General features: G+C 45.9%; 3 protein-coding genes across 11 annotated transcripts in view; 1 reads left to right on the top strand and 2 right to left on the bottom strand.

Annotated features, from left to right (window-relative positions):
• Positions 1–103: 103 nt before the first annotated feature.
• Positions 104–6,529, top strand: SRA1 (steroid receptor RNA activator 1). Its single transcript, XM_004321972.4, has 5 exons — positions 104–773; positions 899–1,024; positions 4,653–4,858; positions 5,803–5,911; positions 6,066–6,529. Exons 1-5 carry the CDS (start codon positions 749–751, stop codon positions 6,275–6,277), a joined length of 678 nt encoding a protein of 225 aa, XP_004322020.1. The 5' UTR covers positions 104–748; the 3' UTR covers positions 6,278–6,529.
• EIF4EBP3 (eukaryotic translation initiation factor 4E binding protein 3) lies at positions 5,461–12,290 on the bottom strand. 7 transcript variants are annotated; one of them, XR_012330882.1, is made up of 5 exons: positions 9,188–12,290; positions 7,960–8,133; positions 7,702–7,803; positions 6,947–7,040; positions 5,461–5,878 (listed from the first exon to the last, which is right to left on the bottom strand). XR_012330882.1 is itself a non-coding variant. In XM_073802599.1 (4 exons), exons 1-3 carry the CDS (start codon positions 9,288–9,290, stop codon positions 7,775–7,777), a joined length of 306 nt encoding a protein of 101 aa, XP_073658700.1. In that variant the 5' UTR covers positions 9,291–12,290; the 3' UTR covers positions 5,461–5,878; positions 7,748–7,774. The 7 variants fall into 7 exon arrangements, 3 of the variants coding, with proteins under 3 accessions (XP_073658700.1, XP_073658701.1, XP_073658699.1); XR_012330884.1 differs by having other exon boundaries at positions 7,748–7,803; XR_012330885.1 differs by having other exon boundaries at positions 7,765–7,803.
• Positions 12,291–12,605: 315 nt separating this feature from the next.
• Positions 12,606–15,339, bottom strand: part of ANKHD1 (ankyrin repeat and KH domain containing 1) — a 116,050-nt gene continuing 113,316 nt past the window's right edge. For all 3 annotated transcript variants that reach the window (XM_019924539.3, XM_019924541.3, XM_019924544.3), the window contains one exon: positions 12,606–15,196. In XM_019924539.3, the coding sequence (XP_019780098.1) occupies positions 15,137–15,196 (60 nt within the window). In that variant the 3' untranslated portion in view covers positions 12,606–15,136. The remainder of the gene's footprint in view (positions 15,197–15,339) is intronic.

Below are 15,339 nucleotides of genomic sequence, written 5' to 3'. Positions count from 1 at the left end.
TAATAACCTGTATGAGATGAGTGTCTGCATCTGTGCTTGGTGTCGGTGGCTGCAGGTAGTCACATAAGGGCATGGGAGTGTTGGAAAAATGACTTCATTTAAGAAATATATTTTTATGAATATATAGGCACTAGGCACTAAGGTCGGCACTGGAGGTATAATAAAATAGGAGTTCCACCTTCTGAGACTGTCAAACAAGAGTCAAATAAACAGCACTGAAGATAATATATAGTACAACTAGGAAATCTCAGAAGGTTGTGGGAGCTCAAGTGAGACACCTGAAGTACCTGGTCTGAGGTACTTTAAGTGTGCTAGGCTTCCTAATAAATACATTCCAACCGAGAGAGTGTAAACGTTCAGGGAAGTGGACAGAGGTTCTGGAAGTCCACCTGGCTAGATCACAGTGGGGGCATGTGTGGGGCATGAGCTTCTGGTGGTTTAAACTTGCTCCTGAGAGCAACTGTGAGATTTGGAGAGAGGGAACCCACTTGGGCTCCTAGAGCGCCACCTCCTGGAAAACAGCCCCACTTGGTACCATGTAGTTAGGACCCCGTGCGTTATTAGCTGGAATAGATTTAGAGCTCCTTAGGGAGTTGGAGCAGGGCCTCGACGGCGATTCCCAGCGTTTCTGAACTGTCCAACCTGGAGGGCTCCAGGCAACCGGCCCTGCCGGGGGCGTGCCCCAGCAGGCTCGGGTGCGGCCGCCCCGGAAGTGACGTGATGCCCCGCTGGCCGTGCGGAAGTGGAGATGGCGGGGCTGTACGTGAAACCGGGTGAGCGCGGCGGGTGGGCTGGGGCGCTGGGTCTACCGCCGGTCCAGGCTGGGGGCGGTTACCGCGCGGGGTGCGGACCCTCTGTCGCCCCCAGGCTCGCTTCACACGTCCTCTCACCTGCGCAGGCAACAAGGAGCGCGGCTGGAACGATCCGCCGCAATTCTCATACGGGCTGCAGACCCAGGCTGGCGGACCCAAGCGCACGCCGCTCACCAAGAGGGTCGCCGCTCCCCAGGATGGATCCCCCAGAGGTGCGTGGGGGCCCTGTGCGCCGTGACCCGCCGAGAATGGGCGGTGCCAGGAATAAGCTTGTACCATGGGCCTTTTTTGCTCTCTGAGGACTTCCTGAGGAGAGAGGTTGGAGCCCCAGAAAGGGGCCCAGTTCTGGCCCTTTTCCGAGCCTCTTACCTGTTGCCCAGGTAAATAATTGGTACGTTGGTCTCAAAAGAATCTCTCTGGGCTTTTGCCCTAGGTGATCTCATCCAGACCTACGGTTTTTAATATAGTTTTTAATTCCCAAATTATTTTCAAATCCTATTTCCAACCTGGATCTTTACTCAGAACCCCATCGTGGTATACCCATTTGTCTGTTCTTCCTCGTCACTTGACTGTATGATAAGCATCTCAGACTTAACGTGTTATTCACTTAATCAGTATCATCTACTGAGCATCTACTGTGTTTGAAGGCAAACTAAACAGCAGTGAACAAGACAAAAAGTTTTGTTTTCTTGGAGTCCACACTATCGCTTTGGAGATAGATGAAATGGTGGTAAGGGCTTTGCAGAGAAATAAAACAGGGTGATGTGAGAGTGACTGGGTAACTAAGGTATCCGAGGGGCTGACACTTAAGCTGAAATCTGAATGATTAAAAGCTAGCCACACAAAGATCAGGTGCAAGAGTATTCAGGGCATTGGAAACAGCTACTGCAGGAGCCCTGAGATAAGTTTGGCAAATTCAGAGACTGAAGGAATATCTGATGACTAGAGCACAGTGGGCTAGGGATAGAGATTAAGATCTGAGAAGTAGGCAGGGGGCCAGATCATAGTGGGTTTTTGTAAACCAGGATAAGGAGTTTGTATTTTAATCTACATAAAGCGGAAGCCATTGAAAAATTTAAAGTAGAGGAGGGCATCCTTTCCCCCTGAGCATTTCCCGTGCCAATAGGTGGATCTGTGGCCCTGAAAAGGGAGCTCAGATTCAGCTCTTTTCACTCCTCTCTTATCCACACCCGTAACATTGCAGAGTTATAATATAAATCAGAGTTTCTTAACCTTAGCACTAATGGCATTTTGGGCCAGATAATTCTTTTTTGTGAGAGACTGTCCCATACATTGTAAGATGTCTGCAGCATCCCTGGCCTCTACTCACTAGATGTCAGTAGCACCCACCCAGTTGTGATAGCCAAAAGTGTCTCCAGACACTTGTCCTGGGGGCAAAATCTCCCCAGGTTGAGAAACACTGACTTATATCTTTAAAAAGATTACTGTGTCTACTGTGTGGAAAATAGATTTTAGGGAAGAAGTGGAAAGACAAATTCAGAGGCTGTTTTGCTAACGTAGGTAAGATGTAATGATGATTTGGACAAGGGTGGGAGTACTAGAGGTGGTAGGAATTGGATGGATATAGCATATGTTATGGAGAAAGTCAGGAATGAGTAGGTATAGTAGGTGAGGTGAAGGAAGAAGCAATGTAACACACATTTTTTCACTTGAGGAACTGGATGGTGTTGTTCATTGATATGGGATAACTGGGTTTTGGTGGGTGAGGAAAAAAGCAAGCTTTCTGTCTTGGCCATGTTAAATTTGGGCTGCTACTCTGGGGAGAGGTCTAGGCCAGAATTACAGAAATGTGCCACTGTCACATGGATGGTATTTGATGTCATGGGCTTGAATAAAGAGTGTGTGTGGACAGAGGCCTAAAGAGGATCCAAGACAGAGCCCTAAGGTGCTCTAGCATTTCAAGGTTGAACAGGGAAGGAATTAGCAAATGAGACTGAGAAAGAGTAAAAGAAGTAAGAAGAAAGTAAAATTTACTCTGGGAGAGATTAAAATCTTGATTCAACCCTGATGAATGCTGCTGAGAGGTTAAATAAAATGAAGAAAAGGGACTACTTGATTTGACAAACATAGCAATCACTACTGACCCTAACAAAAGCAGTCAGGAGTGATGAGAGCAGAAACCCAGCAGGAATGGGCTGAGGAGAGAATGTGAAAAGTAGAGAGAAACTGTAGTCAGCTCACTGAAGAAATTCTCCTGTAAAGCAGAGATGAGAAATAGGCCAGTGCCTGAGGATGCAGCGTGAGGTAAGGGATGGTTCTGTATGCTGATGGGATGTTTTAGTAGAGAGGGAGAACTGATGGCACAGGAGAAAAGGGATAACTGCAGGAGGGAAGCCTAGAGAAGGCAAGAGAGGAGGGGATGCAGAGTACAGCTGGAGAGATGGCCTCTGATAGGAACAGGAACCTTTCATCTATTAGAGGAGAAAGGAAAGCAGCCACAGATGCAAGTGGGTTAGTAGAACTGGTGGTGAGAAGATGAGAGTGTTCCTGTTCAATGACCTTTATTTTCTCAGTGAAATATGAGGTAGGGTCAGAAGTACAGAGACAGCAGGGAAAGGAAAATAAAAGAAGGTAGAAAAGTTTAGAGGAGATAAGATGTGAAAATAGTTGTTCTGAAGAGTGGAAAAATGAGGCAAAGTATATGATTTCCAGGCAATGTTGGATGCCTTTTAAAATCCGTAGCTATGAATTTAAAGGGAGTGAGTTTAATGCACCTCAAAAATCTGAGTAGCTGAGCTGGAAGGGTATGAGCGGTGGTCATTGTTGCTGAGAACAAGGCAGAGGGGGATGGGAGGCTGAGGTAGGGTAGAAAAAATGGTTATTGGAGGTGAGAAGGTCAAATTGACACACCAAATTAGATGAATTATCATCCATGCGGATATTGATACCTAAAAGTAATTTTTGAATTTTCTCCTCCAGTTTTCTCATTTTCCATAGTGATTCCACCATCCCATCATTAAAGTCAGAAACCAAGAGTCATCCTTGGCTTCTCTCTCCTTCACCCCATCCTGTTCCATCAAGATCTGTTCTGCCTCCTCCTAAATATATCTCAGACCACTCCATTTCCCCTCATCTACTCTTTCACTCTAGTCCATGCCAGCATTCTCTTTCCTGGACTATTGTTAACCTGCCCTCCTCTACCTATTCTCATCAACTTTTCACAGACCATACAGAGTGAATGTCATAAAAAACAAGTTTAGTGATATCAGTCCCTGCTTTTATAAACCTGCAGTGGCTTCCTGTTACCACTAATGGAGTAATGGCTCAAGATTAAACTCCTCCAAAGCCCTGCAGGGTCTGGACCCCTGCTTACCTCTCCAGTGAAAGCTCATACTACTTTCTTCAGTGTTAATCATTTCCAGCCACATAGGCCTTGTTTCTGTTCCTTGAACAAGTCAGGACTTTTTCCACCTCTTGGGCCCTTCCCTTACCTCTGCCCTAGTACATAGTTCCTTCAACTCTTTATGGCTGCATCTATCTCATCCAGGTTCTTAACTTTGTGAGCACTTTTTGCTACACACTAATGTAGCAGCTGTACCTATATTCTTACTTAATCATCATTGCAACCCTGTGAAATAAGTACTATTCCTATAATATCCCCATTTTACAGAAGAGGAACCCAAGCTCAGAGGTTAAAGGTAATTTGCCATATGTCACATAGTGTGTGAGCTGGGATAAACTTAGATATCATCTTATAAGGCCTTCCTTGAACACTCAGGCTAGGTAGGTCCCTCTACTATTCCTCTTTATCACATCATCCATTTTATTTCTTTGTACCTATTTAAGCCATGTTTGCTTGATCTTGCTTTACCTTTTCAGTCCCCACCTCAGAGACATCTCCTGGAGCCCCCCCAATGGGGCCTCCACCTCTGTCAAGTAAGGCTTCCAGACCCCCATTTGTGGGGAGTTGTCCTCCCTCCAGCATGGAGCCCACAAATTTCCCAGTCGTTGAGTCTGAGATTCTGCTGGAAGATGTACTGAAACCTTTGGAACGGGCATTGGAGGATTGCCGCGGCCACACAAAGGTAAGTGAAAGCTCCCATCAACAGCCAGATGCAGGTATGACTCTCAAAGGTAGACCCTCTGACCCTATAAGCAATGGCTCTTAATCCTTTCTGAGTTATGAACCCCTTCAGAATTTGCTAAGGACTTCCTAGAAAAATGAACACAGGATTTAGGAGGGTTCACAAGCCTCAGAAGAGGCTTATAGGAACAAGAATTGAATTCAGCTCCCATTAGTGACAATAACAGCCTGATCTACATACCTCTAGGCCATTGAGAATAGACCCTGCTGATATTATGCTTAGGGAGGGGGAAAAAACCCCAACAACAACCACTTTTTTTATTGATAATGTTTCCTAAGTTCTCTGGAGGCAAGGGATCTGAGGAGTCTTAAAGGAAAGTAGCAGAGGGGCTTCCCTGATGACACAGTGGTTACGAATCCACCTGCCAATGCAGGGGACATGGGTTCAAGCCCTGGTCCGGGAAGATCCCACATGCTGCAGAGCAACTAAGCCCGTGCACCACAACTACTGAGCCTGTGCTCTAGAGCCCGTGCTCTGCAACAAGAGAAGCCACCACAATGAGAAGCCCATGCACAGCAACGAAGACCCAATGCAGCCAAAAATAAATAAATAAGTTTATAAAAAAAAAAGTAGCAGAGTGATCTTCACCTCTTTGGTCCTTAGTTTCCTTATTTGTAAAGCAGCACTATAGAATTAATTTCTGAGCATATGAGAAACTCCAGAAATTTAAAAATTCTAGCCATAATGCATTTTTCTTGAGAGGAGATCCATAGATTTCATCAGATTCTTAGTGGGGCCTCTAATCTTTGCGTAAAGAACCATAACTCTAAGATTAGAGTGTAAAGTTCCTGGGCCAGACAAAGCAGGTGCTTCCTATGTGGTGCTCCTTTCCCTGCCCCTGTTGGGCTGGCAGCACTGACTTGGAGGGGGCTTCTGTCTCTCAGAAGCAGGTATGTGATGACATCAGCCGACGCCTGGCTCTGCTGCAGGAACAGTGGGCTGGAGGGAAGCTGTCAATGCCTGTAAAGAAGAGGATGGCTCTGCTGGTGCAAGGTGTGGCTGGGTCCCTTGGTATAGCCCAAGTCCCTCATCCTGCCATGGTTGTCCAAGTTGGACTAGGTGCTGAGATTTTGACTGGTTGGGAGGGGAGGAGTTGCAGCTATGTTTTTTGCTCCAGGTTTCTTGCTCAGCCCCTCTCTCTCCTCAGAGCTTTCAAGCCACCAGTGGGATGCAGCAGATGACATCCACCGCTCACTCATGGTTGACCATGTGACTGAGGTCAGTCAGTGGATGGTGGGAGTTAAAAGATTAATTGCGGAAAAGAGGAGTCTGTCTTCAGAGGAGGCGGCCAATGAAGAGAAATCTGTAGCCACAGCTGAGCAGAACCAGACCATGCCAGGCATCCAACATGATCCTTAATCCTATGGGTTCCCCAGCCTCACCTCACACCATCTCTTATGCCTTGGCATGGGAGGCCTTCCCTAACTTGGCTCCCTTTTACCACTTGGGAGACTGTCTGCCCCGTTGGGGTGTTTGGCCTGACCCATCTCTGGGGGAAGAGGTCCCTCCTGGACCACAGGGAGGCCACTTGTTACCCATACCATATGCATTTCAATAAAACATCTCAATGTGGTGGGACCTGGGTAGGAGAGATGAACCCTTCCTATGCCAGACTGGTTCCCTCTGGTGTTCTTAACTGCCTTGCTCGCTGTGCACCGTGCACACCTCTGTTCTTCCTCTGTTCATCATGAATGGCCTTGCTAGGCGTGAGCAGATTACTGCCTGCCACTTTCACCCAAATTAGACAGAAACAAACATCCCTTGCTGGGCTGAGTAACCCTGTGTTTGGATGATTCGTTTCAGTATGGGAACAGAGGCTCAAATAGCATGGGAAGATTTTTTTCCCTCAAAAAAAGGAGACTGACCTATTTGCACTGCATCACCCTTGAGGTATGCAAGTGCTACAGAGATTAGAACCTAGCTGTATAAATTGAAGGTGAAAAAGACCAGATTGCTGACATATGGGATCATGATTTTTTTTTTTCAGGGGATGGGGAGAGTAGGATTATGACTCTTTATCTGACTCACCAAATAAGCTTCTGCCTCTGTTTGGGTCCTAAGGTCTTCTAATGCTTTGAGGACAACAGAACCAGGTGGAAGGGGCCAGGAGGCTCATATCATGCTGTGAAAAGGGAGAGTACAGGTTTCCAGTGTTGGAATATGGTTGGTACTTACAGGTGGGAGGCAGAAAGGTATGGGGAGAGACAAAAGAAGGCTATAGGCTGGGGCAGTGCCTCTTTTCTCCTGCTTTGGAAAAGCTAAGCTAAGGAGGGACTGGTAGAGAGGCCTGATTCCAGGAAGCTGCTTCCTGGAAAGGCTGGAACAGCCCTTGGCAGGGGTCAGGCTATTGCTGTTTATGGTTTGACAGCTCCTATGGCCTGCCCCCAAAGCCTGCCTCAGGCTCTAAGTGCTGCTGGAAGTGGGCCCAGTGGGAGCTGGGAAGGAACCTGGGACCTCTGATCCTAACCAGGTTTGCTGGGACCCTTAGCTTTATGGCTGAGATGGGAAGATCAGCATTGAGGAGAACACTGGAGCCAAGGCATTTCTTTGAATGTTTACTAAGCAGTCAGACAGTGACATTCTCCATCCCCCAGCCCCAGCCTCAGCCTGAGCCAAGGGCCAGGGGTTGGGAGGAGTGCCTACAGACCAAAGAGTAGTAGAACTAAGGGCTTGGCAAGTTGCCCATTCCTATCCCCGGTCTAGCTGCCTCAGAGCTAAGGGAGGCCCAGAACCACCATGTCACCCCCTTCTGGATTAGATGAGGCCAGCTGGCCTTTGGATACCCCAGAAAAAGGAGGTAGCAGCAGCAGCGTGAGGGATTCCTCTTACTCCACACACAGGGTCACCTTCACTGGATTAGATGTCCATTTCAAACTGTGCGTCATCTGGAGAGAGAAAAGGCAGGAGGACTGGTTGCTGGGCTGGGGTCTGCAGGTTCAGCGTCAGTGAAGGAGCCCCTCTCAGAATCGAACCCCCACTCTACTTAACTGGGGCATTTGGGCTCAAAGCCATTTTTTAATTTTAGGGTCTGCTTTCCTTACCAGGTATCTCTTCCTCTGTCTCCTTCTGCTTCTTCCGCTCCTCGAGCCTGGAGGGTGGGGCTGTTGGAGGAGTTGTGACCCCTGGAATCTGAGGGAGGCAGCGGGGGGGCGTCTGGGCAATGGGTGAGTTCTTGCACTCCAGCAGGAACTTTCGGTCGTAGATGATCCTGGTGCCTGTCAAGGGGTAGGGGCTAGGTAAGAGGCAGGAGCTTGGGTACAGAGCTGTGTGGGACCCCAGACACAGGCCTTTTAGGGACCAAGGGGTCACATCTTCCCATTTTTTAAAGGGCTACTGCTCTGCAGCCCAGCCAGGATCTCAGCTGACTAGCTTTCACAGCACTTAAAAGTCTCCTGGGCCTACCCAAGATGTGTCTAAGCACCATAGAGCAAGTGGGGCATCCCAGCTGGTTTAGGCAGGGGCTTTTAGTTTAGGAGAGCTTCAGGTCTTGGCTGTAGGAGGAGCACCAAACTTGGAGCTCAAGTACTTCAGGAGGCTCCTGTCCTGCTCTGCTGGCTCTGGAACTTCATTGCTTTGGTTCACAAGGGAGGGCCTAGCCCTCCAGCCTCAGTTGGATGAGGAAGCCAAGAGCAGATAAGAAGGCTGGTGCTGCCACCTGGGCTCTGATATCCTGCGGGGAGGAGCGGTGTTCCTCCTGTGAAATACAGGGACACACTGTTCTTATCCTGACCCCTCCCAAGTCCTGTCAGGCTCAGCTCAGCCTAGAGGAACTTGGCCCCGATCATGTCCTCCAAAGGCCCTACCCTGTTCTCACCCCTCCCCTTCGCCTCCGTGGCAGGAACCCCTGAGCAGGCATGATCTCAGGCTGCTACACCAGTCAGCCAGTAGTCAAGCCAGCCAGCGCAGAGACCCGAAGCTCCTGCCCCCAACTGCCAGAGTCCTGCATTTGCAGCTTTGCAAGACCCGGTTGCTTCCTGCTGAAGCCACACACAGTTGGGGCCTCGGCTCCTGCTCCCAGGCGGCAAAGTCAGGAGGGCCGGGTGAGCAAGGAGCCCAGAACCCAGGCCATAGTGATGATTTCTACCCAGTCACTCGGAAACTAGGCACAAGGCCGTGTTGCATCACTTTGAGAATTTAGGGAACTGGGCTTCAGCTCCAAGCACTCACTCCTGTCAAAGCTACAACCTGCAGAGGGGCCTGCAGGCAAGTCCAGGCTCGCACCTCCCCACCCACGTCCCGCGACACGCACACGTTGGCCTGGCCGCTGACCTCCGGGGGTAGTGGTGTATAGTGTGCCCCCCAGCGTGGTGCTGTAGCAGTCAGGCAGCCAGTCCCTGCCCCCAGGAATCGGGCAGCTGGTGGGTGTGGACATAGCGCGGGCGGGACGAGCAGGAAGGCAAGCGGCTGGTGCTAGTGTTGAGGACGCGGGGCGCAGCCGAGTCTGAGTCGGACTCAGTTGACCACGTGCGGCCGCAGCAACACCACCAGGACAACGTCAAGCCGGGGGCGGGCCGGCCGTCAATCAACCCGATGATCCCGCCCTACCCTCGCGGGAGGAAGCACCAAACTCAGCGAAAGTTGGAAGGAGTTCCAGGAGCCGCACCGGCCTCCAGTTCCTCCTGGCCCCAAATTGGCCAGCCTTCCTATGCCTATGAGCGAGGCAGCTACTCAGCTATTTACTGTTTATAGCGGGCGCTGGGGACAGGTGAGGTATGGCACACGTTATTGCCATATATTAATTCATCCATTCCTCTCAACAGTTTTGGACAGTAAAGCACTGTTATTAGCCACATTTTACAGGTGAGGATACCAAAGTCCAGAAAGGTTAAGTCATGGTTCAAAGTCACGGATTTTGTAGGAGGGGGAGCTGGGATTCATACCTCAGTGTGTCTGATTCGAGCATGTGCCCCTAGGCACAGCTGTATAATGCCTCCCATTAATCAATTTCAGTACAGGGTGAAAAGTGCCTTGAAGGCCTGGTGCACAGCCATCAGGGTAGGTCAGGGAGGGAGAGTGGGCTTTCTGGAAGAAGTGATACCTGGACTGATTAAAGGATGAATAAAGGTTGGAAGATAGAGTCCAGTTCTTTGATCTCTCTGTCACAGCTAACCTCAGGAAACTAAGGAAGGACTGGGGGCTGGTAAGGAGGGCTTGGTCTTTAGCCTTCTGGAAAGTAAGATCAGAGAGTTTGGCCTTTAAAGAGAAGATTTTTTGATGTAGGCACAGTGATATGAAAGGAGGCAGGAGAGAGGTGGTGGGAGAGTAAGTACTAAGTCTAGTCCTGTATACACAAAAAATCTCGACTTGACCCAGTTGTCTGCTGTTTGGCTTCCTAAGAATCACTATACCCTCAGCAATGCCACCCCACCACCAATTAATTGTAGACCACCTGACTTCATGCATTTATCAGTATTACTTCAGCACTGGCTTCATCAGATTTCCCCTCAGCTCTGATTTCTTGACTCATTTAAAAAAAGACTACAAGTCATTGCTTCTCAAACTTTAATGTGCACATAAAGCACCTGCAGATTTTGTTAAAATGAGGATTCGGATACAGTAGGTGGGACTTGAAATTCTGGGTTTTTAATAAAATCCCAGGTGATGCAGACCCTTAGGTCTGCATGTCCTCAGAATCACATTTCAGGTAGCAAGGATATGTATACTTTATTGTTCCAAAAAGGTTTTTGAGCCTCTTACAAAGTGGTGTATGCCTAAATAAAGTGTCTTAGCAATGAAGTGCTGGAGGGTAAGGCTTGGGATCAGATTGTGGAGGAACCATCTATGACAACTCAACTTTTAAGCAAGGTAAGTAGTCTAGTGAGGGGAGTGGGAGATGGGGTGGAGGACAGTGAGACTGGAGGTGCAGACTCCAGCCTAGTGAAATAGGGTAGGCAAAAAGGCAGTTGCTGCGAGGATGGAGAGAAGTGGAGGGGATACAGATACACAGAGGAGGAAGGGTAAGTGACTGATTTAAGGGTGGGGTGGGAGAGGAGATAAGCCAGGATAATTCCCAATCTTCTGACTTGAGAGTCTTGGTAGCTATTAGTACCACCTAATATAATAGGGAAAACAAGGGGAGGAGCATATCTTATATTGGGGAATATATAATGTGTGTGGAATGTTCAGATGGAGAAGCACAGTAAGAAGCCAGATATACAGGTCTGAAGCTACAGAGGGAGAACTCTGGGCAAGTGATTCAGATTTGCGTGGAGTAAAATCCAAGAATGTGGGATGAGATTACCTGGGGAGAAGATACACCAAAAGAAGAGACCTGAGCATATCAACATTTATTTAAGGGGTAGTGGAGGAAGAGGATTTCACCGAAGGAGACTGAGAAAGACCAGTGAGAGTAGAACTAGAAGTGTCAAAGGTTTTCAAGAAGGATCAGTGTGGAAGTGATCCTTCTATTAATCTTTATTATAAAACAACAGCAGCAGTTACAGACTTATAGCAGTCTTACTACTGTAAGAGTACTACTAGAAGCTTACTTTTTTTTGAGACACTGTGTGCTATAAGGGCTGGGGAACTAGAGAATAGGCAGTTGGTTTTAGAGAGAAAACCAGATTCATCATCCATTCAACCAGGATGAAGGACGAAGAGTTTAAATCAGAGGTTTTTCAACACTGATTGCCCATTAGAGTATAGAAGCTTCCAAAAAAGAAAAAAAAAACTTATGCTCACGTCCCAACCCCAGAGATCTGATTAAACCTGTAGGGGAATACCAGGTCTCTGCCACCAGGCAAATTACTTTGAACTCACATCAGTACCATTAAGATAAAACAGGAAGAGGTGAAAAGTAGTCACAAAATAGGTTTGCAATCTGAGCATTAGATTCACAATCTTGTTTTCCAAATTAGGTCTTCAAGCCCAAGCTCCTGCCCTTTTTTGGAGGTGGTCTTAACACACTCAAGTTTCTCTCACCCATTTCCTACAGGAGAGAGTGAAGGTAAAGTAACCTGTCAAATAACACTGACACATGGTGACAAATCTTTGAGGAATAGAAAATGCAGCATTATCAGAGTCCCTCACCCCAGGACAGGGTCCACTGGGAAGACGTCACAACCATCCACAATTCTTAGTAGAAGAGCTCTAGGGCTAGTTAGAGAACAAGATGTTCAGAAGCTGTTTTCCTACAGTTTGTTTGCCTCTTCCTGGGTTTACAATGTGGTACAAAGGTCTTAAACAGTTGGACAGAACCATGTATACTACTTGTACTCCTCTATTTGGCTTGAAACTCTAATATGACCAGCCTTTCCCCTTCTAAAAGCTACCTCAAACTAAGGATGGTACCCTCCTGTACTAACTCTGACATTGGAAAGAGGACTTGGCCAGAATCTGTAAGATGGAAACTACAGTTCCAAGTCCTGAGATTTCTTACCTCTGGTTAGGAGAGGCCACCATTGGCTGTCCAACTCTCTTCTTCGGTCTCGTTAGTTGAGGTGATGAGATTTCCCCTTTGAGAGCAGGGACTGAAGGAAGCAGACTGGCCTATAAAAGGGCAAGTCAGCACACTGTAGCCACAATAGGTTTAAAGGGTCTTAAAAACATCAAGAATTTTATTGGTGGTGGTATTTCATTACATTGAACACTACTTGAAATAAGTGGGTCCAGAAACCTTGATGATACAGTTTTGTTCCTTGAATGAGCTGTTATTCTCATAGGGCTTGATCTATGCCTCAGCAGGATGTTTCTTTTCCTTTTTTTTTTTTTCAGCAGGATGTTTCTTAATGACTTGAGGGCTCACTATGGGTATGCAAGGTTTTCTTCTGCCTCCACTAAATTCCCAAAATCAATAATGGCTCTCACAACAGCAGATTTTTGATTCCATGTAAGAACAAATGGTAGGGGCCCTCAAATCTCAGCAATGTACTGGCTTCTAGTAGTCCCATACCATACATTCTCATTCACAAGACAAGAGAATCTGTTAGAACTAGGAGACCCTTTTGAGTTCATTTACATTGTTTCATTTACAGATGATGAATGTGAAGCCCAGAGATGAGAAATGATTTGCCTATGGTCATATAGCTTAAAGTGGCAGAAATGAAAACAGAATTTAGGTTTCTGACTCTTGTTCCACTCTACCCGTTCTGCCTCCCCACAAATCCCTTGTACATTCTGAAAGTAATTAAGTTCTTACCTGAGCTAGGTTTAATCCAAGGTTCAGGTTGGTAAAATAGCAGTAAAGTAATGCCAGGAAGAGGCAAGACAGAGGAAAAGATTAGCAGGCAAAATGGAGTGGGGAGTAGGTTACTGGGATTCAAATAGAAAGAAAAGAAGGCAGTGGTGGTAAGAGGGCAGGAAGTAGAGTATCCTAAATAACTGCTACAAACTGCACAGCTCGTTTTTTCCTAATCCTTCTAGGGGTTTCTCATAATTGCGTCCTCTTCTTATGGGTTCTAGTTCCTGATCTGAGATAAAATTTCTCATTCTGTTGTCCTCAAGGTGTAGAAGATATTGGAAGAGCTCTTCCAATAATTCAAGTGTACTTTAAATAGTTAAGATAGAACAAAACTCACTTTTTGTCCCACTGAATAATTTACTTAATATTATCTCTCTCTAGTATATGTTTCATCAAGAGTAGTTTCATTCATTTCACTAATATTAGGTGATTTTTTTGGTTATTAGTGGTAAGTGGAAACAGCAAGATATGTAGGTGATCCCAGGGGTCCTTTGGTCCCCTCAACGGGGTCTCTTGAGACTACTTGATGTGGTTATTAAGCATTACAAAGGCAGCAGCTTCAATACCAGTGATAATTCCAAATCCATTCAAAACAGAAAATAAGAAATGAGCTTACAGAAGCACTCTCATATGTAAAATGATATGGAAGACAAACCAACCAGGTATGTCTAACACAGAACAAACATGGTGTGTCTCATCTAGTGGCAGCTCTAGGAGCAAGGGAGAGAAGATTAAGAACTTCTGTTGGTAGGAGAATAGAAAAGTGCTTCTGGTATGGTTCTGCCCCTAGTTATTATCTTTCTGTGCATCCTTCTTTGCCTTAATGTGTGTTTTGGCTCCTCTATCACCTCAAACATTTTCTTGTTTTCTTTTTTAGCTCGCTTTTATCTAAGACCAGGTAATTCAACCATATTAAAACATGAACAGTCAAGTTGATGACTGTTCTTTTCATTGGGCTAGTTTTTTCTTCTCTACTGCATCAGATTCTTGGCATAGCCTATAGTTTGGCCAAAGCACTCCATTCCAGTGTTCATGAGTTTAGCCTGTTGACCATATTGGCTCTTCATGGAACTAAGCCCAGAATTAGTCACATATTTATAGACATTATTCAGCTGATTCAACAATACAACAAAATTAAAGGAGTCACCCCCACCCCCTCCTATGTCCCAACCCAAATAAAACTTAAACACCTATAACCAATATAATCTTTAGATTAAAAAGTCAGGAAGCACAAAAGGAATCTGAAGGATGATTTGGGTGTCCCTAAGTTTTTTCAGTGTCATCTGACTGAAATCCTGTTGTTCTTATTGACATACTCATGATCCACAAAGAGCTAAACCTTTTAATGGCCTATCTGCTAAAGTCAGATAAGACACATTGCAGGGGCTTGAAACATTCTCACTTTTAAAATGATACAGAAGAGAACAAAAGAACAAGGAATGTTTAACACAGAATAAGTATACAACTAGTCTTAAAAGTGCTTTTTCAAGGCAGGCTAAGAATGGACTCTAAAGTGTAAAATGTGAGAAGCCTATCACAAATATGGTATTAACAACCTGGTTCAGTATGATTGTGGATTGGGTAGTACCTGCATGACCACTGAAAGGATCACACCCCACTTCTAAACACTGTTCATCTTTTTATTGAATATTCTGGTAAATATTTCACATTAATACAGGCCACATTAAGTAGAGCCACTATATGACAAGAAATTTACTCAACCTTTTCATTTTAAGTATGTAAACAATTGTACATGTATTTACCACCCTAAAAGGTTGAAACATGTAATCATCTAATTCTCTTCTGCATACAAATCGCATTCAGTATGTTTAGCCCAAAGCACTAATTTCAAAATGGCTAAACTAACCAGAGAACATAATCAGATGGATAGGAAATCACTTTGTTCATATACAATGGGCAATCAAATTTCCATTGCTAAAGCCTCAGAGAATATTTCTTAGGCACATTAAAAAAAATCCCCAGGGTTCTTCCAAGGTCAAAAGTTTCTCAAACAAGGCTAAAGAGTAAGACCTTCTAACTTAGTTGACATATTTGAGATGCATGTTTCCAATATGAGGTGCCCACGTGCCAGGCCAAATCTGAAAAGGGGGAGGAAAAATTGGAATTTCTAATTAGGAATCTTTAGACATTTACAAAATGAATATATAAATGCAATGGTAATTCACTGTTTCTGCCTAGGAAGAATACACATACATGAGATAAAATGTTAAGTAGCATCATC

The sequence above is a fragment of the Tursiops truncatus genome, chromosome 3 (assembly GCF_011762595.2).
Source record: "Tursiops truncatus isolate mTurTru1 chromosome 3, mTurTru1.mat.Y, whole genome shotgun sequence".
Lineage (NCBI taxonomy): Eukaryota > Metazoa > Chordata > Mammalia > Artiodactyla > Delphinidae > Tursiops > Tursiops truncatus.
This window is presented reverse-complemented; position numbering and strand designations above follow the sequence as displayed.